Source organism: Dermatophagoides pteronyssinus, unplaced genomic scaffold (assembly GCF_027571235.1).
Source record: "Dermatophagoides pteronyssinus isolate colony J.1.1.1.1 unplaced genomic scaffold, Derpt_VIB-CSIC_2022.12 sq0004, whole genome shotgun sequence".
Classification (NCBI taxonomy): domain Eukaryota; kingdom Metazoa; phylum Arthropoda; class Arachnida; order Sarcoptiformes; family Pyroglyphidae; genus Dermatophagoides; species Dermatophagoides pteronyssinus.
The window spans coordinates 3138328-3163157 of record NW_027461528.1 but is presented as its reverse complement, the minus strand read 5'-3'; the positions used below and the strand labels follow the sequence as shown (position 1 = coordinate 3163157).

The following is a 24830-nucleotide window of genomic DNA, read 5'->3' as shown; positions in this document are numbered from 1 at the left end:
AAAAAAAAATATATAAGGTCAAACACAAGTAGTACTCTAAAGGTGGGGAGTTTGAATTGGCATTTTGATTTTTTTGTTTTGTTTTGTTTTTCTTTCCCTATCTTTTTTTGTCATCATTTTGTGAACCAGCACAAGATTTGTTTCCATCATAGAATTAGGGGGAAAAAAGGAAGGTGATATAAGAATTTGATGATATTGCACTGAATTTATGGGGGCAAAATATGAATCGTAATTTGTGTTTTAGTGTGTCTAGTGAGTGTCATATACATCATCCGAATCACATTATTATCAATGATGATGATATCAAATGGATCGGATGATCAAATCATCATAAAATTGGAAACATTTGTTCACTATGTGGTTGTGATGATGTTGATTGTGAAACTAACGATTGATCATCGATGGTGGTGGTGGTGGTGGTGGCAAGACAGGTAATCGAATTATTTGTAACAGGTATAATACCACCACCACCACCACCAGATGAACCATCCGATGATGATTCAGATGATGTATGATGATGATGATGATGATGTTGTAATAAATGATGTGATGATGTATGTGGATTTAGGACAATAAATGAAGTGGCCGTTGTTGATGATGTTGTACTTGAAGGATTAGTTGGTGTTGTTGCCATCATCATAAATGGTGTTTGTTGTTGTTGTTGATGAGGCTGTTGAAAAATTAAATGTTTGTTTGCCTGTTGCTGTTGCTGCTGGAACAATGTTACAGATGATGTTGATAATGGAAATGTTGCAGATGAATTATTATTATTATTATTCGCCGTAATCAACATCGGTATAAAATCCGTATTATGATTCGTAATATCCATTCGAAATATATCACCACCAGTAGTATTCGTATTGTTTGTCAATGGAACAATCATTGTTGTTGGTTGTGGCAGTGTTTTTGTCTGTTCCAAAATAATATCTGGATCATGATTTATTTTATCATTGACAGTGGTATTGGTGGTAGTAGTTGATAATTTCGATATATTATTCATTGTATTAGCTGATGATAATGAATATGGATGATCAACATGATGATAGCGACGATTATGATGATGTTGTTGGCTTAATACTATTCATTCAAGTGAAGAGAAGAAAAAAAATCATGTTAAAATTTTGTTAATTTCATTTGAATCCAAAAAAATGTATACACATACAATCTAATTGTTGTTGAATAGTTTGCTGTCTTTGAAACGACGATATGGATGATGATGATGTATCCAAAATCGATGGCTGTGTAGAATGTGAATCCATCAAACTAATCATTGTACTATTATTATTATTATTAGTTCCAGATGTTGATGCCATATGAAATGAATTTGAATCACTTGATATTGATGTAGTTCTTGTTGCTGTTGTCATCATATCATTCATATTTGTTGTTGTATTTGTACTACCATCGGTTGTACGACGAAAAAATGAATGCTGTAATGCTTGTCGTGGTGTTATTCTTGTTTTTGGATCATAATCCAGCATTCTCATTATCAGATCTTTAAATTTAAGATAATCAGCCATTGAATGACCAGGTTCACCAAGACGACGACCACCAGGACCACCTGTTTCAACACCTAATATATCGGATAATTTACGACTACCAGGTAATTTGTACTGTTTTTTTATTTAGTCAATTTTGGATGGAAAAAATATTAGATTTCAACCAAAAATCAATCAAAATTTGAAACAAACCTTCATTCCATCAACAGGTTTCAAAACAGTTGAACCATCAGCCAATTGATCAAAATATTTAAATGTACGATTACCTTGCATAAGCATATGTTTTGGTGGTAGTCCTAAAACTTCAACAATTTTATTCATTTGATCAGTTTCATTTGAACCTGGAAATAATGGTTCACCAGTATGCATTTCAACCAAAATACAACTTAATGACCACATATCGATCGACATATCATATGGTATACCAAGTAATACTTCAGGTGATCGATAAAAACGGCTTTGAATATATTGATATAACTATAAATGATGATCAGGATAATTAAATATGAGAAACACAAAACAAAACAAAACAAAAACAAAAACTTACTCGTTTACCAAGCTGACAACTACTACCAAAATCAATAATCTTGATGGCACTTCTTTTTGGACTACAAAGTAAAATATTTTCCGGTTTAAGGTCACAATGTATTATGGATAAATGTTGATCCGATAAAAACATTAATGCTGTACACATTTGATGAGCAAATTTCCTTGTTAGATTCAATGAAACACCACGAAAATTTGTATTCCTTAAAAGATCATAAAGGTTATATGATAATAATTCAAAGACTAGACAAAGATGATTACGCCACATAAAATAATCTTTTAGTTTTACAATTTTTTCCTTTCCCAATTGTAATGATGTACCATTACATTCATAATTGTTCATTAGTTTTAATAATTTAATTTCAGTTGCAGCTTGATTTAGGAATGGTTTACGATTTTTAATAATTTTTATACCAACATGACATTGTGATGAATGATCATATGCTTTCACAACTTGGCCAAATGAACCTTTACCAATTAATGATTCAATTTCATAACGATCAACAAATTTTTCACCCGGTCTTATTATATAATCATTAAATTCATCATCATAACCATCATTATATAAACGTCGTTCTTTTTTATTTAGTTGTTGTTGTTGATTATTACCACCAATAGTATTCGTATTTGTTTGATTATTACCAGTGCCAATAATTCCATTATTATTTTGATTATTACCATTCGATGACCAATCATTTTGACTACTATGATGATTATTACCTTCATTTTGTGCTTGTTGTGCTGCTCGACGTTTCTTTTTTGCATAATATACCTGTATGTGTCAAATGGAAAGAAATCGAGAGAAGAAAAAAAATGATTAGAAAAGTTTCAAAAAACAAACAAAAACATACACTATCTGTGTAATTCATCATTATTAAATTAGATTAAATTTCAGAGAAGAAAAAACTTCCAAAAAAAAAAAACAAAAAAAGAAATTCGAGAAGATCAAGACAAAACAAAAAAGTCAAACTCGAAAAATTCGAAAACAAAAAAAAAATTCGGAACTCAATTTTTTTTCAAAAAAACAAAAAAAATCCAATCACTTTTCATAGATAACGTTATCATTGGAAATTGAAATTTTCAAAAACAAAAAAAAATTTCAAAAACCAAATTCCAAAAAATTAAACCGCAAACCACAAGATGGCGTTCGTTGACCATGAAAAAATAAAAATCATTTTTTTTTTCAAAAAAAAAACCAAACATTCAATTAATCAAATCAGCCAAATCAGAGAGAGAGAGAAAAAATTCATTAATATTTCATAATTTCAACGAAGAAGAAAAAATTGAATAATAATTTTTTAAATCAAATTCAATTCAATCAGTAAAAACAACAAGAAAAAAAACACGAAAAGAACAAACGAAACGAAACGAAAAAAATTATTGATGAGTTAACCCGATCGAACGAATGGAAGGAGAGATGCTAAGCTTGGAAACAAAAATGTTTAATTAATAATCCTGATATTATTAATAAATAATACCCCCTTCACTTTTTTTAAAAACAAAATTCTTTCTCATCATCATCGTTTCGCAATGATGTACTTTTTTTTTGCAGAAAAAAATATCGAAGAAAATCCATTGGTGGCCAAAATGATGAACACCATCATGGATGACCTCTTATGGAATGAATTTTTTCTGTTCAAATTTCATCATTTTAAAATGAGGAATGGATTTTTTGTTTTGTGTGATTACAGCAGTGACATTCATTCTGGGTGAATATGCATAGAGAAAGCAAAGAAGAGAGAATTAGAGTTTTGTGGTCATATAATTGATTAGCTTTGAAAAATAATCATCATTCACTCACTCATACATTCAATGTCAATGAGGCCAATTGAATGCCAAAAAATAAACACAAGCCGAGCAAAAATTGTGTGGTCATTTCGGCGATCGCTGATGATGATAATCAGATGATGAAGATGGAAAGAAGAAACATTGAAATCAATTTGAAATGTAAAAATTATGTAAAATATATATACTCATTTGGAGAAACCAGAAACAAACAGAAATATCATAAAGATGCCGAACTTTTGAAATTCAAACATCTTTCTTTTTCATTTTGATTTGCATTTTCTTGCGCAAAAAACAAACAAACACAGGGAAAAGATTGTCCTTTTTGATTCATCGATTCATTCATCATCATCAAATGGGACCACCGACGTCCGTAATTATAAACAAAACTTGAAACAAACAACCAACCAACCATTGTTGTTTCGCAATTCAAAAAATCTTTATTCAAAGCAAAAAACTGAATAAATTAAATCAAAAAAAAAAAAAAAATCAAATTTACTTTGAAAATTCTCAAATTCGAATGTTTTCTCTGTTTTCGAACATATAAATATCGAATCGAAATTTTTTCGATACAATCGATTATTTAGTCCTTCTAACAGCAGAGAAAAAAATTATTAAGAATATTCGAGCAGAAATGGAAAAGAAAAAAACTTTGAAAAGTGAACAAAAAATCAACAACAAAAACAACAGCAAAGACAACAACAAAGATAATTTTATCAAAAATAATCTTTCAAATAATAATAATAATAACAACAATAATATTAATCGTCAAGATTCATTGATTTGTAAAAAAACAATAAAAAAATTTATGAAAATCAAATCGAAATCAAAATCCAAATCAAAATCGATGAACAAAATAAAATCACGATCTTTTCAAAATAATGATCAACAACAGCAACAACAACTTTTTTCATCATTAACGTATGAAAATCAATTAATATTAAATAAATCATCATCATTAACAACATTAAAAACATCAAAATCAACTGAAACAATAATCGATGAATATTTACGAAGGAAACAAATTGAACCATTGGAAATTATTGGTGAAGGTGGATTTTCAACGTAAGTTTTTTCATCATCATTCAGTAATAAACAATAGAGATTTTTTGGTAATTCTTTTGAATTTCGCAGTGTTTACAAAGTTCGTTATCTAAATCAAAATAATAATAATGGTCATATTTATGCGGCAAAAGTAATGAATTTAAATGAAACAAATAGAATTTGGGTAACAAAATGTTTAAAACATGAAATGTTTATATCAAAATTATTACAACATCCAAATATTGTTCGTACATATGATTATTTTAAAACAAATACCTATGCTGTTATTATAATGGAATATTATTCTAATGGTAGTATACGTTTAGAAATGGATCGACAAAATCATCCATATGATACGGGTGAAGCTGGCCGTTTATTTACCGGTTTGATTACCGGTTTACAATATATGCATAGTAAAAATATTGCACATCGTGATTTAAAATTGGATAATTTTTTCCTTGATAATAATCGTCAACCGTTGATTGGTGATTTTGGTTTTGCTGCTATAGGTATTAAACAAGGACGATTAATTATTGAACATTTAATAAGGCAAACTAGATGTGGTTCAGATGGTTATATGGCACCTGAAATAGCAAAAATTACTAAAATTAATGATGATGAACAACAACAACAACAACAACAATTTCAATATAATGCAAAAAAAGCTGATGTATATTCAATGGGTGTATGTCTTTATGAAATGTTACATCAAAAATTACCTAATATTGATATGACAACAACAACAAACAGTAATACATCATTGAAATCATCATCATTAAAATCATTATCATTTGCAACAAATATTAATGAACGATGGCAAAATTTAATCAAATCAATGTTAAATCTAGAACCAAATGAAAGGCCAACAGTTGAAATGATTTCATATCAAATTTCAACACCATTATTTCGTATAATGACAATGGTACAAAGTACAATAATTAAAAAAAGAAGTGATACTAATATTAATAATAATCAAAATGATAATAATCAAAACAACAACAACAACAAAACATCCAATCAACAACAACCTAAAAAACAACAACAACAACAATCAAATCAACAACAACAAGCGAAACAACAACAACAACCAAAACCAAAAAAACAACAAAAACATTCAATGGATAAAAAAAGAGCCATTTAAAATTTGATGGTGATATATTTGACAAAACATTTGAATTAAAAAAAAATGATGATGATGATGATGAGCATCCTTACAACCAGAAACACAGAAACGGAGAAAATCAATTTTTTCAATTTTGGGTTTTTTTTCTCAATGTGTTCAGTGCCAGTGTGTATGTGTGTTGAATCTAAAATTATTATTTAACCCTTTAGTTGTTGCCGCCGCTGCCGACGACGACTATCACCGGGATCAATTGCTTTTCACAATCATGATTAATTGTTTCTCATCTTGTTTTTTTTATGTTGTTCATTTCGCAATAAACTTCACTTGCCCGCGAACGAACTACACACGATTCTCCTCCACACACACACTCACTACTGCAATGATGCTGCTGTTTATTGGATTGAAAATATAATTCTTTCGACCAAAAAAACAAAAAAAAACATTCTTTTTATGGTTGAATATGGTCTGGTAGTGAGTATAGTGAACACACACACACACACACATCACATCACACGCCATCAATCATGATATCAAGAAGAAGAATTGATGCTGCAATTTGAACTTCAATGATGATGATCCATGAATGTATATAAATGATGCTCAATCAGTCGTATCTTTAGTGGTAGTGAATATTTTTATAAACTCAATTTTTTTTTGATGAGCAAAGAGAGAATGGAAGAATTTTATTCTTTGCTTCCTTGAATTCTTTATTGCTTAATAAATAGAGTAAGGATCAACTATTTACACCCCAATCACACACACACACACACACCCTATTCATTCAAATTAGATTTTTTTTTTTTGCATCTCATCAATCAATTTATTATGATTTTTTTTTCTATTATTATTATTCGAATATTAATATAATTTTTTTTGGTATGTTTAAAAAGAATGATGATGATGATAAATAATAAATAATAATCCAAGCTTGATTTTTCTCTTTCAAATAAGGTGAATCAATTGCTGTTTTCCGTTAGGTCGAATATCCGTTTAGGTAGAAATAGTTTTGTTTCGAACATTTGTGAACCAAAAGGAGAGGAATCCAAAAACCAAAAAATGTTTGAAGAAATTTAATTTAATTTTGGCTATTTTTTTTGAAAAAAAGAATTTTTTTTGTAATTGGGTAAAAGTGGTGGTTCGTGTGGTACATCAATTCTTCTTATTCTGATTTTTTAATAATTTTCTTTTCTGGTTTTTTTCGGAATCTTTCAGAAAAAAAGCGAATTCGATTTTTGGGCGAGATACACATTTTCGCCGGAATCACACACACTGGTTGTTTGGTGTGTGATTGGCATATTAAATGAGAATATTTCCCTCCCCCCAAAGAAAAAATTCGTACATTTCAAACATTAACACCATATCAGACCACCATCATCATGATCACACCACTTAAACATGCAATGACATAAAAGATTTTTTTTCAAGTGGAAGTTAATTTTTTGGTTGTTACTAACAAAAAAGGAAAGTAAAATACATATAGAGTGGGCGGGTGGCCTGATAAGAGGTTTTTCCTGGGAAATTTTCTCCCCAAAAGAAAGAAAGAAAATTTCCAAGAAAAAAAAAGAACAAAATAATATTATCGATTTCTGGTCAATCAATATCAATTTATAATTACCTCATTAATATGTTTATAAGTTTTGATGAGATCAACCGATAATTTACGTATTGGTGCCTGTGTTACATCACGTTGTGATTTAATTGTTGTCGCTGTTGATGATGATGATTGTATCGTATTTGTAGCAGTAGTTGTAGTTGATGTAGTAACATTAGTACAAGCGGAAGTAACAATTCCACTCATACTTGATGATGATGATGAAGTAATAATAGTCGTTGTTGTCATTGTTGTTGGTTGACAATCAGTTAAAATAGTCGTTAATGTTGTTGTTGTTGATGATGTTGTTATAGTAGGATTATTACATTTATCGGTTCTTATAAAATCAGAATTATCATTCAACATTGATGATGATGATGATGATGATTGTTGTAATTGAATTGAATTTTGTAAAACACCACTATTATTACTAGTCCAATTACTACAACTTTGTCCTAAAATTAATGATGATGAATTTCCACCAACTGATGATGGTGGTGGCGGTGGTGGTAAGTGTGTCATCGAAGATGATGACGAAGATGTGGTGGATGATGATGATGATGACATAATGACCAGATTATCTTGTGATGATTGTTGTTGTAATAATAATAATGGTTGTGAATCAACGGATGTAGCTGCTGTTGCTGTTAATATAGCAACTGATGATACACTATTAGCGCCACCTATATGATGATGAGGAATATTTGATGATACCATATTTGATGTTGTTGTTGCCGTCGTTGATAATGATGATGATGATGTAAATGGCATAAAAGATGATTGCTGTGTTATTGTTGATGGTATTTGCGGTTGCGGTGTTAACTGTTGCGTCAATGAAACGGAAGATGATGTTGACGATAATGTTGATGTTGATGAACTAGTTTGTTGTTGTTGGACAGCTGCTAAAGCCATCAATTGATCTTGGGTAACAATACGTCCATACATTCCGCCACCGCAGGTAATATCGTCACCGCTGACGCTATTTCTACCTGTATTTGCTGCTGCTGATGTTGAAATTTGATTTTGGATTGCAGTAACAATATTTTGATGATGTGATGATGATGATGGTGGTGGTGGTGGTGGTGGAAGTGGTAATTGTGTTGATGGATAATGATGACGATGATGTGGATGATGATGATGATGAAGATGGTGATGTGATAGATGATGATGATGATGGCTATTGGATGGATCATGACCTTTGATCTCTTCGCCTAGTGTTTTTTTAAAAGGTAAGAAAAAAAAGAGAAAATTAGATCAAAATAATCAAATATTTGCTTTTGAGAGATAAGAAATCTATTTCGATTTTCATCAAAAGTCACGTGTGTTTTTTCAACAACAACAACAGCAAAAAATCAATTTATCCAATCTTCTTTGACATGCAATGTTATCAAATTCTATTTCAATCGATCAATCAATCAAATCAATCAAAAAATGAATTTGGAAAAACGCTAAATTAGGTTTTAGTTTTTGGTTTGTTTGGACAAACAATTGGTCATTTCATTATTCGACAACAAATTTTGCCTGGTTATCAAGATTTTTCATCTGGATATTCATTTTTGTTGGCTGTTGTTGTTGTCAAAATAGGCGACAACAAAAAAAAGGGTGTATCCAGACAGTCAGCCGATAAAAAAAAAGATTACCCGAACACAAAAAGATTATTATCATTCAGAATTGAGAAAAAAAACTATTTCGACACAGAGAGACATTATAGGAAAATAATTACTTTATTTTTTGGGGGGGAGAGGATGAGAAAGGAGGGAGGAGACCAGAAAAAAAATCCAATTCACAAATATCGTTCTTGGAATAATAGATGATGTAACGGACTGAATGAATTCAAACGCAGATTGAGTTTTTGTGTTTGTTCGGCTCAAAGAGATAAACATTCGAACATCAAAATAAATAATAACCGTTTTGTAAATCATATCTATTTTAACCCAAACAAACGAAAAAATGGCCATAGTTTTTTCGTCCATTACATCATCATTATTATTATTCAAAATCGAATGGTATTTATCCGACAATAACCGAAAAAAAGAAGAAGAAAAAAAACCCGATCAAATGAATGAATGAATAACCATTAAGCCAGAAAACTTGATGGAAAAAAATAAAATCGTCAAACAAACAAACAAACAAAAACCCATGATGATCATCAAGCAAGCAAAAAATCAACCGAAAAAAAAACCAAATCAACAACAAAGAATATGGTTATTGGAAATGATGATGATGGATTCCCGAACCGAGAACCGCATCATCATCAGCCTGATGATGATGATGATTATGGTTATCGAAAACCGCCACCAAAAGAAAAAAATATACCATATTTTCTAATCGCTTTTCTCTCTCTCTCTCTCTTGATTCATATTCATTTCATTTCTTTTCAATGATGAAATTGGAAGCAACCAAAAAACATCATTAGCAAAATCGAAGCAAAAAAAAAAAAAAAAATAGACGATGATGATGCTGAAAACCGAGTAAACAATCACACAATATTCAATGGAAAAATTCCAATGAAAACATCTTGTGTTTTTATTCATTGTGTGTCGGTGAAAAAACAAAATAGAATGGGGAAAATGGGGGGGGTTAAATTTTTCATTTTTTCCAAGAAAAATTCTTTAACCGAAAAACAATCATTATCCAGCACTGTGTGTTCATAAAATCGATTTGAAAGAAGAAGAAAAAAAATTCATTGAACTTTAGGAAAAACTTTACGGAAAAAAAAAGAAAATTACGGGAAATTTTCAAGAATTCAATTTGATTTTCGACCGAAAAAATTATTATTACCAATCACACTTGAAAAAAAGTTGTTTGTTTGATATGGTAGTAGGTGTGTGTGTATATTGAAATGAACTCTTCAAGAATTTTCAAGAAGATTCTGGTTCCAATTCAATGATCTCTCTCTCTCTCTCTCTCTCTCTCTCTCTCTCTTTGCCTCGAATAATGAAGATGAGAAAATGGAAAATCCAGATCACATCCATGCTTATTTCGAATGTTCGCTTTCCCCCCTCCCTCCCGAAATCAGTTTCGATGATGATGATGATGATGATGATCATTGTTGTTGGAACACATCTGGACTATAATACATGAGGATTTTCTATTTCGAAAAGAGATTTCGGTGAAATTCTTATGGAATTTTGCTTCGTTTTTCGTTTTGCTTATTTCGAAATTAGAAGAAGAAAAAAAAAATTCTCAAATCAAGCCTTAATGGTGTGATCCATTCAACCACACAATCCATCGAGTTTCCAAAAAAAAATCATTACATTTTTTTTTTTTGAAAAATTAATTTCGGAAAATTTTCCCCCTCAAGAAAAATGGAATTTATGGAAACTTTTTTCCAAACCCCCCTCCTCTCAGACCAATCAAACTTTTTTTTTTTTGCTTATGTGGGATGGGACCAAAAGAATTCAAGAATTTTTTTTTTTAACCAAGAATATTCAACAACAACAACAACAAACTACGTGATAAAAATTGATAATTTTGCTGCTGCTGCTGTTGGTGCTGTTGGTAGAAACACGTATTTCAAAAAAATCAGCATATGAAAAGTTTTTTTTACTTTTGTCATTTTTCAAAATTTTGGAATTCCATTTTTTTTTCTTTCGTTTGAAATCCAGATTTTGGCTTCCCAAAAATAAGGTATTTCCAAATTTGGGGGGGAAAAACAAAACCCAGAGAATCCAGACAACCAAACAATAATTGTTCCCTATGCTGAATGACCGGCTACCAGAAAAATTATCAACGATTTGGATCATTAAACTCAACAACAACAGGCAACAACAGACAATTTTCAATTTGAAAATGAATAAATAAATTCGTTCATCACTTATCATCATCATCCCCCCGTGTGTTATATATTGATCACGAACTGGCCATTTAAACACACACACACACACAGTGGATATAGTCGAAATAGTTTTTTTTCTGCTTGCTTTTCCAAACTTTTTCTTTCTTTCGACTGACTGACTGACTGACCATCATAAGATGTGGATATTGTGACAAAAAAAACAGCAGAAAAACAGACACATGCATGCATGCACGCACGCGATCCAGAAACAATTATCCAAAACATCATCCATGATTACATCACATTTTTAGATCATCGACAACAACAACAACAGAAAGCTAATAAAAGGCAATTATTTTCTGTTTGTTTGTTTCTGGTAATAAATTTTCAATAAAATCTTCTTTTTTCCCCTCCCCCGACTATATCGACACAAACAGACACAGATGGACAGAGAATGACCAGACTTATCTGAATGAATGAAAAAAACATTTCTGGTTCCAAAAAAAATGATTCTGGTTCTGTTTTTCTGGTTCGATTGTTGTGTGCGTGTTTTTTTTTTGTTCTATTTACACCTCGTTAGACAAAAGAAGAAACTGCAATAAAAACTTCAAAACTCGAAAAACAACAAAAAAAAAAAATTTCCCAGAATCAAATCAAATCGAATCCAGAAACAAACAAAAAAAGAAGAACACCCGATATTCATTTGATGTTTTTTGTTTCCGAATGTGTCACAAACAAACCAAACAAATTCCTGTAACAAACGAAAACGAAATGATCATCATCATTTAGAAAGCGAAATGGAAAATTTCTCTCTCTGTTCATCTTGGGAATAATTATTTTGTTCGTTAAGTTGTTCATTTTCGTACAATGATGATGATGTGATTATTTAGATCTGGTTCATTTAGTGTTAACGAAAAACAACGACTAAAAAACAAAACGAAAAACAATCATCATCATCATTAAAACGGTGAGAATCTAAAATGAATGAATAAGAAGTCCAGATAACACACACACACACACGCACACAACTGTCAAAATAGCGAAAAAATAATTATTCCCTTCATGAATTTCTTTGTTCATTTGACCGCGGTAATTTTCGGGAAAAATTTTCCCGAAAAAAACATCTTTTTTTCAATTGTTTTTTGTCATTTGAAAAGGTTTTGTTTGTTTTGTTTAATTTTTCTAATTGATCAAATCAAATCAAATCTAGAAAAACGAATGTTATGTAAATTTTTTTCAAATGAATAAAATTTCATAATCTGATAATGATCTCACTACACACTGCCATTATCAAAATTAAAAAAGCCAGCTATTTCCACACACACACACACAGAACAAATCACGGAATTATATTACTTGAATTATGAGGTTAAAATAGTCAAGTTAGATAAACAAGATAACCCCAAATTATTATTATTATTAGTAATTTTGTTAATGAATCAATTTACATATTGTGTTTTTTCTGTTTGTTTCTTTGGCTAATAAATAAATTATTGGCTATTATATTATCATTGGATAATGTCTGCGTGTGTGTGGGTGATCATGGAATCCGAATTGAGAAATCAACTCATTTGTAGCGTAGTAATTAGTTGAAAAACAAAAGAAAATTGAATGTAACGAGAGAGAGAAAGATAAAAGGGTTAGGTTAAAATAGGAAACAAAAAATGGATGGGTGGAATTTGATTTTACAAATGTCAATTTCAACCAAAAACAAAATTATTGAACGAAAAATCTTTCATTTTTCAGTGGAAAAATCAATTTATATGTCTGGATCATTTATTATCCACCACCTTGCACCACACCAACATACCACCAAATCTGAACCGATTTGACAAGCATGAAAGGGTTAATTTTTCTGTTTCACTAATAATAATTTCAAGTTAATCAAAATTTGTAAAAAATAATTGTGATCAATCACTTAACCAAAGTGTCTAGACGGAATTTTTTTTTGTTTTTCGTTTTCAAAGTTTAATTACCGGAATCATATTAATGATGATAATTAGGAAATTCATTCAAAAAAATCAATGTTTTTCCATTTTGAAGAAAAAATCCTTTTATAAAACAACATCCTGGTTCTGAGAAAAAAAAAGATTGCGCATCTTTAATCATCATCGAACAAACAAACAAACAAACAAATCACATTAAAGAGTTCAATATACTGCTATTAATATATGTGAAACATAAACAGCAGCACCCCTTTTTTTAAGTAAAGGGTTAAAAAAAAAAACACATTTGTCATCATCATTATCATCATTTGTCATCATTTAAAACATTCATTTCATTCAGTAATTCTGTCAGTCAGTCAGTCCTGTTCAAAAAAAAATCAAGCGATGTAAACACATTGATGAGATTCTTCTTCTTCAATCTTTTTCATCTTTTCAACGATTAATTCAATTGAATTTATGAATGAATGGCCTACGGGCTGTTCAATGAATAACAGGTTGTCTGAGCTTCGATGAATTTTTTTGGTTTTTTTTTCGTTCGTTTTTTTTCAAAAATTCAATCGAATTGAAACAACATTTGATCGAAACCAAAAACTATCGAATAAATAAAAAACAAGACACTCACGTTATACACTTACAAACACACAGGAAGGAAGGAAACTCAAGAAAAACTTAAGAACTTGACAAAAAAAAAAACATTGGTTTTTCGAATACCAAACAAAAAAAAACCCGAAAAACTCTCTCTGTGTTAACTCTAACAACAACAACAACAACGAATTTTCAGAATTCAAAAACAGTCATCGAAATCCGGAAATGATTTTTTTTTATATTTACATTTTCGGTACAAAAAAAAATAAATATTTACCGCAACAAACAAACAAAAAAAAACTGTCACGTTCATAAACAACGAACGAACGAAGAAAATTCATCAGGAAATTCATTTAATTGAGGTGAATGAATGAAACAAAAACAAAACAAACAGAAAAACAAAGAATATTCCTTGATCAACCGATCATCAAATAGGAAAAAAAACAGGGTGGTAGTGGTTGTCAGGACGAATGGTAGTGGTAAAAAGATAATCAAATTTGATTGAAAAAAAAATCTTATTACAATAATCATCGAATGTCCATCATGATGATGATGATTCGATCAATCAATCAATCAAAAAAATTACGATCTGAATAGACTGGATGGCCGGCCGAATGGTTAATTTCAAAATGATGATGATGATGATGATCAACAAATCATCCAAAATCGATCAAATTGATTGGATAATCCTTGTTTTGTTGAAGAAGAAAAAAATTTTTTAATTCAAAAAAAAAAAAAATTCAAAAAATCAAATCAAAAATAAATAATCGACAGCGGTGGTGGTACATTACCACCACCGAAATCATCATCGATTTTGCCGGGAATTTTTCTTTCCATCCAATCACAAAAATTACATTTTTTTTTGGCCAAAAAAATCAAAAATCAAAAATCAAATGGTCATCCTCATCATCATCATCAAAAGGTATTATCCACATCATCATCAAGTGTTTGTTTGTTTGTTTGTTTATATGATGATGAAGGTGAAAAGAAAAGAATGAAAAGAAATTTGACAGAAACAGGGGAAAAAGAAAAAGAGTTACATTGTTATTCATTCATTCATTCAGACATTTGGCGAAAGAAAAAGAAAACTAAATATTTACTTCTCTCGGCATTCTTTGCACTTGAAAAGATGCAGCCAAAGAAAAAAAAATCAAGTTAACCGGTCTTGCGCAATTTCAAAACAAAGAATGGGAGAGAGATGAATGAATGAATGGAATGACCACAATTGCAATGACCTCTCACCATTTTTTGGTCAAACAAAACAAAAAACAGAACGACAAACAATAACCACTGAAGAAAAAAAGGTCAGAATATGATTGTTGTTGGTTGTTAATCATGAATAGCATCAAATGTGAATGTTTCAAACAAAACAAAACAAAAATCTTATTATTTAAAGATGTGAACAACAAGAAGAAGCTGAAGAAGAAAGCTCAATGACCGTTTGGATGTTTTTTTTTATTATTTTGATTGGTTGTCGTTTTGTTCAGTTGATTGGTTGAAGTTTTCAATCATCATTTGAATCCTTTTTTTTTGGAACATTTGATTTCAGACAGTGCAAGTATATGTACAAGTTCAAGTACAAATGTACTTTTTCAGTGTATAAACCAAACAACAGATATAAAAAAAATTGAAAAAGATTCAATTTTGGTGGAGGTGGATGAATTGAATGAAAAACTGTTGTCAATGTTGTGAACATAATCATCATTGATTGAACTAAACAAACAAAAAAAAACCAGATAAAATCAATTCGATATGATTTTTGATTGTCGAAGCAAACCTATTTTACCAGACAAAACATCCTACATCTTTTAAATGAAAGAAATCAAAAACAGAATCTTTTTTGGTTATTTGACAGAAGATTTTCTTTAAAAAAACAGAAGCAAAAAAAAAGGAAATACCATTGCAGTCGAAATAGCCACCTACACATCATATATTTTTTTCAATTTGGTCAAAATATAGAGAGGGGAGAAAAAAACTTTCCCGGATTTTCTAATTCTAATATTTTTACCAAAAAGTTTCTCTTGTTTATTTGTACAAAATCTTCTCAAATCAAATCTATCTGTGAGGATTCACCGAAAGGAAAAAAAAAAAGAAAAAATTGAAAAATCATCAGACGATGATGGTTGAAAACATTGATTTTTCAATGTCTGCATCCCTTTCTCGTTCTTACTTCATCATCTTTCTTCTCTCTCTCTCTCTCTCTCTCTCTCTCTCTCTCTCTGCCTGCCTGTCTGAAGTGCAAGTTTTAATACTTTTTTTTTTTTTATTTCCTTCGCGACGGCGACGGTGTCAACAACCATCATCACATCATCATCATCATGATGGGCAAAGAAAAAAAAAGTTTAGTTTTTTTTTGTTTTGTTGAAAAAAAACGAAAGAGTTAAATAATCACCATCGATTGATTTGATGAAACTGGCTAGACATTGTATCTCTCTCTCTCTGTTCATTCATTCATTGATGATTTTGGAAAAACTTTTGGTGATGGTGGTGAAGAATTCATAAAAATTTGTGTAAAGATTTCAAAAAAAAAAAAAAAAAATTTACAAAAATCGCGCATGCGCAATATCGATTTTCAAAACGTAATCTAAAATGAAATTATGCATTCATTTTGCACGTGTTTTCTTAATCTCTCTCTCCCACTCTCTGTGTATCTATATCAATCAAAAACAAAAAAAAAATAAACATCATGTAAATCATCATCAAATTGATTTTCAATTTGCTGTTGATTGACAACAAACAAACAAACAAAAAATGTCATTTTTTAAAAATCAATCAATCAATCAAACCTACAATGGATACAATGTATCAATGGTAATTAAATGCAATAAAAAATGAATGAATGGAGAAAAACCAAAGTCTAAGTTTTCATTTTTTTTTGGTTTAATATTTGATATGTGTGTGTGTCTAATATGATCATATCTTTCCACAGCAATCATTCATTTTCTCTATGTGTGTAACATAGAGAAAAATAAGAATGGCGCCATCATTTCATCATCATCAAACATAATGCCATTAACATTATCAAATATCGATTTTTTGTTGTTGTTGTTGAAAAAAACAAGGTCAATTCTCTCTCTCTCTCTCTCTCTCTCTCTCTCTCTCTCTTGCTTTGCAAAAAACTATGGTTTCTCCAATCCGGTAAAATAAGCCGGTAAAAAAAGAAAAATCCTCATTACACACTTAGTGTAAAGAAGAAACAATTTCAAATATTTCGGGAATGTAGGTTTTCAACAAAACAAAACAAAAAAAAAATTACATTTACACATTGAGCCAGTTGAGTAAATGTAGTCGTCGTCGTCGTCGTCAATCGATGACGAACGACAAACAGAAAAAGCAACAGGATAAACAGAGACAGGCAAGACAGACATTCAAATTGTCTGTACCTATTTTTTTTTCTTATCCCCCCGAAATTCCAACCTCCATGTTGGGCCTCCCTGCATCAAATACATGACGCCCAGAATCGTATCGAAACAGACAGGACAGACAGACAAGATAAATATCACGAAAGTGATCTTCTGATGATGATGATGATGATGATAATATCCGGCGATTAAATTACCGCAAACAGAAAAGAAAAAAATTAATTAATGAATGCCAAGAGGATGATATAAAATATAGGTTAAACAAAAAATTAAAAGGTTAAGGCCATAAAAATTTAACCCTTTAACTGTAGCAAGGGTTCATTTTTTCAAAAAAAAAAAAAAACATTCAACCAAACAATCGCAAACTCAAACAAATCTTATCTAATCTTAATCTTGATCAATGTACGTATACGTACATACATACTGTATACGTCATTTATTAACGTTTCTTCAATCAATCATAATATTTTTTGATACAAAATTCACGTGTGTGTACATTTCTGGATCTGATTCTGTGTGTTTGATTTATCATCATCATCATCATCATCATCACAAGATCAAAATTTCATATACACCGATCGATCAAACAAACAACCGATATTCATCAAACATTAAAAAATGATGATGATGATGATGATGATGACGACAAGACGGCGTCAAACATTTATTTTCCACCAAAACCATATTAAATTCACATCAAAAAAAAGGCGTCTGGCAATTTTCATCGTCGGCTGACTTGTCTGCCTGCTCTCTCTCTCTCTCTCTCTCTCTCTTAATCGTCATCACCACCACCACCAGCAGCAACAGCATCAAATGGCGCAATCAAAACTCTAAAATACATTCCTCACACACAGAAATCATGTTTCAAAAGAAAAAAAAATATCACTGAAAAAAAAGTCATTGAGAGTTTATTACAGGCGTCTATCGTCGTAGTCGACGACGAGTATTTGGATAAAAATATATCCACAACAAAAAAAAAAATCAAAGTATTTTAATGTTTTTTTCTCCTACCAAAGTTTTAAAAATCAAGATTTTCGATAAAAAAAAAACATCGAATGAATGAATGAATGAAAAATCATGTCACCTGGTTGGGGAATGTTGTTTGGGTGTAAATAGAGGCGGGCGGCGGGGGGGGAAATCTGGAATTTATTTGAATGAAAATCTTTCTGATTTTCCTAAATAAATAAAGAAAAAACGGTTGTCAAGTGTGTGTGTGTGACCTATCTCTAACTGTAGTTTAATGAACAGAAAATATTTCTATGAATGAATGAAAAAAAAACTTTCTTGGAAACAAAAACAAAAAAAATCGTGTTTGAAATCAACAACAAAAAAAAAAGGTAATAAAGATTCTATCTCTGGCAATCGATTGACGAATCATCAAAATAGTATCGATAGTATCGAATCAATCAATTTCTGTTTCTGATGACAAATATTGACATGTTTGATTTGTACGAGGAGACAGACAAACAAAAACAAAACAAAAAAACCAAACTAGAGCAGACAGAAAAAATTCTTCAACATGGAAACATTTCAAAATTTTCAATAATCTAAAAATCACGACCAAAAAAAAAAAAAACATTCATAAATGTCGGTAGCAAAAAGAAGAACGAAAAGTTTTGAAAATTGCTTCCATTCAGATCAATCAAAAAAAAAAAAAATGCTGGCCTATTTTACAATGATAATGATATTTTTAGTGCTGTGGAATCTTTCAAAAAAACAAAAAACAAAAATTTTAATGAATGAAATGAAATAGTAGAAATAGTAGAAATTGATATATTTGAAACAAAAAAAAAAAAAAAATATCGAATCAATTTCCGTTCAAATGAAATTAAATATATGTACTCAAACATGTCGTACACTGGGTTAATGAACGATAAAAACAACCAGCAATCAACAAAAAAAAAAAAAAAACGACTTTTAAAAAAAAGTTTGTTTTGCTTTTAAACATTCCAAAAAACAAAACAAAGATGATCAATTTTTGATGATCAATATGGATTCTTTCCATTACAAAACAAAAACATAATTCCATGTTTGCGTTTTAGTTGGGGGAGGAGAGAAGAAGAGGAAAAAAGAAGGGGAAAAACAACGAAAGAATAGCCTATGCTTATTATTAATGTCGAAACAAAACAAAAAAATTGATGATACAAACGGAAAAAATTCTGATCAAAAAAAAAAGATTCTTTTGAATAAACAAAACAAACAAACGACAACGACGACGACGAAAATGATTATCAAACAAAAAAAAACCGAAACAAATAAAAAAAAGATAAATTGGCCAAATGACCAAAACTAACTAGCCAAGCATCTGATATGATCTTTGTCGTTTTGTTTGTTTGTTTGCTTTTGTTTTTCCCTTTTTTTTTTGCTTTTCATAAGCCGAATAATAAAAATTAACAATCATCACCACCACCACAATAACAATAGAGAAAAAATATGTTTAGTTTTTTCTTCTTCGCTTAGAAAAAAAATGACATTTAACAAATGAGGATTAACTAATCAAGCACGAAACAAAACAAACAGAATCGAAATAACCAGAATCAGAATAACCAGAATCAGAATGACCAGAATCAGAATCAGAATCTAAAACACACACACAAAATCACCATTGAACATAAAGCGAATGAATCACATTCAGAATGACCAAAAAAAAAAAAAAAAAAAATGATAAATGATTTTTGATTCTGTGTTTTGTTCATATTTGGTGATGAATTTCATCAAGATTTTTAAATTCAAATCAATATTGGTTTCTTGATTTCATATGTTTAACACACATATGAATCCCGGAAGAGAGAGTGAGAGAGAGAAATAACAGAATTTTCAAAATTAGAAACAAACAAAAAAAATCAATATTCTTTTTTGTATATAATCAAACAAACAGAATGATCCAATCTGATCATTTATTCATAACAAATGTCATAGTTTGTAAGAAAAACATTCATAAATAACGTTTGTGATGAAATACAGGTAAGGGCTACTAAGCAACAAACAAAACAAAAAAATAAAAAATCGATCGAATGTCATAATGTGCATCATATTTAACAACAACAACAATAAAATTGGCCTATTTTGATCTATTTTTTTTTTTACTTGGGATAGCCCTCCCGCCAATCCTCCAATGATTTTTCACTCTCACTTGGTGACCATGTTACCATTCATATCGAGAGAGAGAGAGAAAGGTCAAATCGTATAAGGTCGATAAAACATTAAACCAGGGTCTAGGCAAAAAAAAATCTTGTTTTTGTTGTTGTTGTTAAGGCAAAAAGTTGGTAACAACAACAACAACAACAAAAATCTGTTTTATCAATGATGTGTATCTCTCTCTCTCTCTCTCTCTCTCTCTCTTTCTCTCTGGTTGAATCTGAGAAGAAAAAAAAAATATGAACAACAAGGCATCTGTTCTTCTTCTTCATCTTCTTCTTCTTTCATATTTTCAAATCGTTGTTTTCATCAGTAATCATTATTATCCATTTTTCACATCAACAATTCAATGAGGGTTGTTGTTGAAAATCTCTATTGAAGAACAAACAAGTGGTGGTGATGGTGGTGGTTGTTGTTCAGGAAAAATCCAATGAAAATCTGGTCAAAAGTCATTCAGTCAAAGTTCAAATACAAATACAAAATGGATAGGAGGAGTGTGTGTGTGAATTTGGTAATGTTTTTTCAGTTTTGTTTTGTTTTGGCGTTCACTAAACCTAACACAAATGAGAGGGAATTTCAAGTGAAAAACACGTGAAAACATTCAGATCATTTTTGGCATCCTGTTTTTGTTTTGTTTTTTGTCCGACAAAAACAAAAACAAACAAACAAAAATAAACGGATGGAATGATGGACTGATCAATCAATCGATCGATCGATTGATTGATGAAAAAGGAAGAAAGAAGCAAAAATTAATTTACCTGTATCGGCAATAATAACCGAAGGCAGTAACATTGGTGATAATTGTTGTTATTTGGTGTTGTTGTTTTTCTCGTAAAAAATGAAATATTTTAACCCAGAAAAAACAAAACAAAACGATGAAAAATTCACTTTTCAACAGAAAACAAAAACGCACTGTACACAGAAACAAATGCGTTAACACTTTGTTAACATCCAATGGGGGGAAAAAAATGATGATAATATCAACTATTTTTATACAAGTTGGTCGATTGTTTATCTATAGCTGTTGATGTGTAAATAGAATTCGAATGATAAAAAGTTGTTTGTTGGTTGGATTATTGAAATTCCAATGATGAAATGATGCAATTTCATGAATTTCATTCACCAAAACACAACATACACGAAATACACCGAGACACAGATGAAACTTTTTAACTCTTTTTTTCACATTTAACCATTTGACAGAAGAAACTAAAAACCCAGAATGACACACACACACCGATGATTAATTCATTTGAAGATTTCCGATGATGAATCATTCAATGACGTCATATAGACCGTTTGCTTTAACCAAATTAGAACGTGTTTTTTTTTGTTGAAATGATGATGTTTATCAATCAATCAATCATTATTGATAATCAGATTTTTGTTGTTTTTTCCCCTCCGGAATTCCGGTTAATTATTGCATCACCAAAAATGATGAATTGCTGATGATGGTGATGATCGTGGGATTTTTTTTTTATTGAGAAAAAAAAACAAACTTCATAGTAAAACAAACACACAGACAGAGAACACATGTGTACCGAATGACACCAAAAAATGAAATGAAATGAAATGAAATGAAATGAAATGAAATGATTCAATGAATTAAAAGTCGAATGAATCCAGTCATTGATGTGCGTCATTCAAAAATATGTAAATAACGAACATCATCATCATCATCATCATCGAAACAAATGATTACATCATAATAATTTCTTCACATTGTTTGTTGTTGTTGTTGAATGACGTCGTTGTTTTCGTTTTTTTTTCCAATTTTGTAGGTTATGATCTTTATTTCATAGATTTTTAATCTTTTTTTTTTCGTTTTCGTTGAAACGTCGCACTAAACAGGTTGAGTTTTTTGGAAGAAAAATTAAAAATTAAAATTTTTTTTTTTTTTAGAAAATCAAATCTTGTGGGAGTTGGGAGTGTTAATAGCGGGATTGTGGAAGGAGGGAAGGAAGATTATTCATTTTTTTTTTTTTTTGCTTAATGCCCAAATCTGAATCATCAAAACAAAACGTTGTAGGTGGTTTTTTTTGGATACAAACAAACAAACAAGGCTAATCTTGCGAAGTGTTAAATGAAAGTGAGGAAAAAAAAAATATGATACATTTCTTCTTCGTTTGTTTTGATCAATTTTTTTCCCATTCAAACAAATTCGTCGTCATCATCATCATCATCATGGAAATCATATGACCATCTTGAATGGCAGGGGGAGGGAAATAAAGGGGGTTGGCCGAGATTTTCAAAAACAAGGACGTATACAATTGATGATGTAGAAATAGTCGAAATAGACAAACAACCTATATAAACCATCAATGATCCATTAGAGTTTCACCAGCTGATTGCTAATACACACGCACACACAGAATATTCTTTCGTTTGACGAAAAATTTTGAAAACCATTTTAGGTAGAAATAGAATTTCTTTCTTCTTCTTTTTTATTCACAGATTTTCTTCGGAATCCTGAATTCAAGAATTCTTTCTTTTTTTTCATTCGATATTTTGATTGTCGATGATAATGATGATGAAGAAGTTGACAACCCACATCACACACACATGTACAATGTTTTTGTTGCATGAATGAATTCTGTTGCTGTTTTTTTTTGCCAAAATAACAACCCAAAAAAACACTTTTTTAGTCGTATTTTTCTGGGTTGCTATTGTTGTCTAGATACTATTCTTGGCTGATGATGATGATGATGATTCAAGATTTGAAAATAACATTTTTGAAAGGAAGGAGGCAGGAGGAGAAAAGAGGGGGGAAAATGATTCAAGTAGGATTTTGTTTCGAATGAAATTCGATAAATCCTGCTGTTGTTGATTTTGTTTTTCACATCAGGTATGATTCTCACCTTGCTTCTGTTGATTAGGTCGAAGGTTTTTCTTTGTTGTTTTGGTTTTAAACACGGGATAAGAACCAAACATTCAGTTCCAAACATTCACCACACACACGAAAACAAACTATTGATGAATGATAGTGGTGGCCAGCAAAGAATTTCACAATGTTGGATGATAATAAAGCCCGATTTACCAGAGTTTGTTTTTGGAGCCAAATAAAAACAACAACAACATTATTGGCCAATTTTTTTTTGTTGGATATTTTCAGTACACATACAGCAGCATTTAGGCAAAACAAAAAATGAATGTTGTTGTTGTTGTTGATATTGATGATGATGATGTTGATGATCGAAGACTCCGCGCGCGCGAGATAAATGGCAAACGGCAATAACGACGACTACGACAACGACGACGATAACAACGAACTAACTAAAATTCATTGAACGAACCAAGAAAAAAAAAAAAAAAAAGAGTGAAAAAAAACCAACTTGATGGTAGTAGTGGTGGTGGTGGTTAGATAATGTCATCAAAAAAAGATACTACCACCACCACCACTTATGGATGCAGTTTCATCTGATGAGGAAGTAGCATAGGATAATGTTATGAATTTTATTCTGTGGTTGTAAGGATACCAATATATATATATTCTTCACATATATGATATGATGTGGTTGAACTTTAATAAATAAAATTCTCAGTTAATAATGCTGCTACTTCCTTTCTTTTTATATCATAATATAGAGTAGCGGTATAGAATTGTGTTGCGGAAATAAATTTTGGCGCGCGTTCCAAAAAAGTTTTTTTTTTTTGGAAGAAAAGAATCAAAGAATTTATCAGCAGTTATCAGTGGTAGTGGTAATATTTTTGAACCTATATATTTTTTTTTTTTTTGAAAAACATTCAAAGCGTTCAATGTTCTCATCAAGTTTGTTGTTGTTGTTTTTGTTTTTTTTTCTCATTTTGATTGGTTCATTTAATTTTTGCTATTTTTTTTACGTCGACGTAGTAGTAGCATTAAAATATTCATCAATTCAAGCCGGTATTAATATATTTTTTTTAATTCCAATATCCGTTGATGCTACTACTACTATCATTACCTTAATCCTTGATATTTATTTTCAACAACAACAACAACAAAAAAAATGTTTCAAGTATAAACATGAACACACATTGTCAATGCCGCCGCTGCAACAGCGGCGGCAATAAAATATCAAAAAAAAAAAAATCAATGATTTTTCCCCCCTTAAATCTTGTCTTGTTTTTGAATTTAGTGAAAATGGCAACGTCGTCGAACTATAGTTGTAACAACAACAACAATAATAACCAGTGGAACACTATAAACACTATAAACAGACCACCTTAGCAACAGACAAAATATAGACAAACTTCGTTTTTTCCTATGTTTTTTATATTTCCCCCTATTTTCCCCCCCAAGTGATAAAATCCAACATTTCCACATTCATATATGATCTGATAGTTCATCATTCAGACATTTTTTTTATCAATGAAGAAAAAAAAGAGTTTTCACTGTAGTTTTTTTTTTTGAATCACGAGACACATGCGTTCAAGAGCCACCTTGGATATATGAT

General features: G+C 30.5%; 2 protein-coding genes across 3 annotated transcripts; one reads left to right on the top strand and one right to left on the bottom strand.

The window, feature by feature from the left end:
• Positions 1-153: 153 nt before the first annotated feature.
• mnb (minibrain) lies at positions 154-23684 on the bottom strand. Of its 2 annotated transcripts, XM_075819750.1 has the most exons (7): positions 23256-23683; positions 21156-22240; positions 7613-8799; positions 2047-2817; positions 1692-1976; positions 1163-1613; positions 154-1077 (listed from the first exon to the last, which is right to left on the bottom strand). In XM_075819750.1, exons 2-7 carry the CDS (start codon positions 21187-21189, stop codon positions 329-331), a joined length of 3477 nt encoding a protein of 1158 aa, XP_075675865.1. In that variant the 5' UTR covers positions 21190-22240; positions 23256-23683; the 3' UTR covers positions 154-328. The 2 variants fall into 2 exon arrangements, with proteins under 2 accessions (XP_075675865.1, XP_075675864.1); XM_075819749.1 differs by lacking the exon at positions 21156-22240 and having other exon boundaries at positions 23256-23684.
• On the top strand, positions 4401-6890 carry LOC113797628 (testis-specific serine/threonine-protein kinase 4-like). Its single transcript, XM_027348041.2, has 2 exons — positions 4401-4895; positions 4965-6890. Exons 1-2 carry the CDS (start codon positions 4465-4467, stop codon positions 6013-6015), a joined length of 1482 nt encoding a protein of 493 aa, XP_027203842.2. The 5' UTR covers positions 4401-4464; the 3' UTR covers positions 6016-6890.
• Positions 23685-24830: the final 1146 nt, after the last annotated feature.

Bases quoted from the DNA above. Each gene is read 5' to 3' on its own strand.
- LOC113797628 (XM_027348041.2), top strand. From the start codon at position 4,465: ATGGAAAAGAAAAAAACTTTGAAAAGTGAACAAAAAATCAACAACAAA. The intron at 4,896-4,964 runs GTAAGTTTTTTC...TGAATTTCGCAG, and splicing joins GGTGAAGGTGGATTTTCAAC to TGTTTACAAAGTTCGTTATC.
- mnb (XM_075819749.1), bottom strand. From the start codon at position 23,328: ATGTTTGGTTCTTATCCCGTGTTTAAAACCAAAACAACAAAGAAAAAC. The intron at 8,800-23,255 runs GTGAGAATCATA...AAAAAACACTAG, and splicing joins ACCTAATCAACAGAAGCAAG to GCGAAGAGATCAAAGGTCAT. The intron at 1,078-1,162 runs GTATGTGTATAC...TTGAATGAATAG, and splicing joins TATTCAACAACAATTAGATT to TATTAAGCCAACAACATCAT.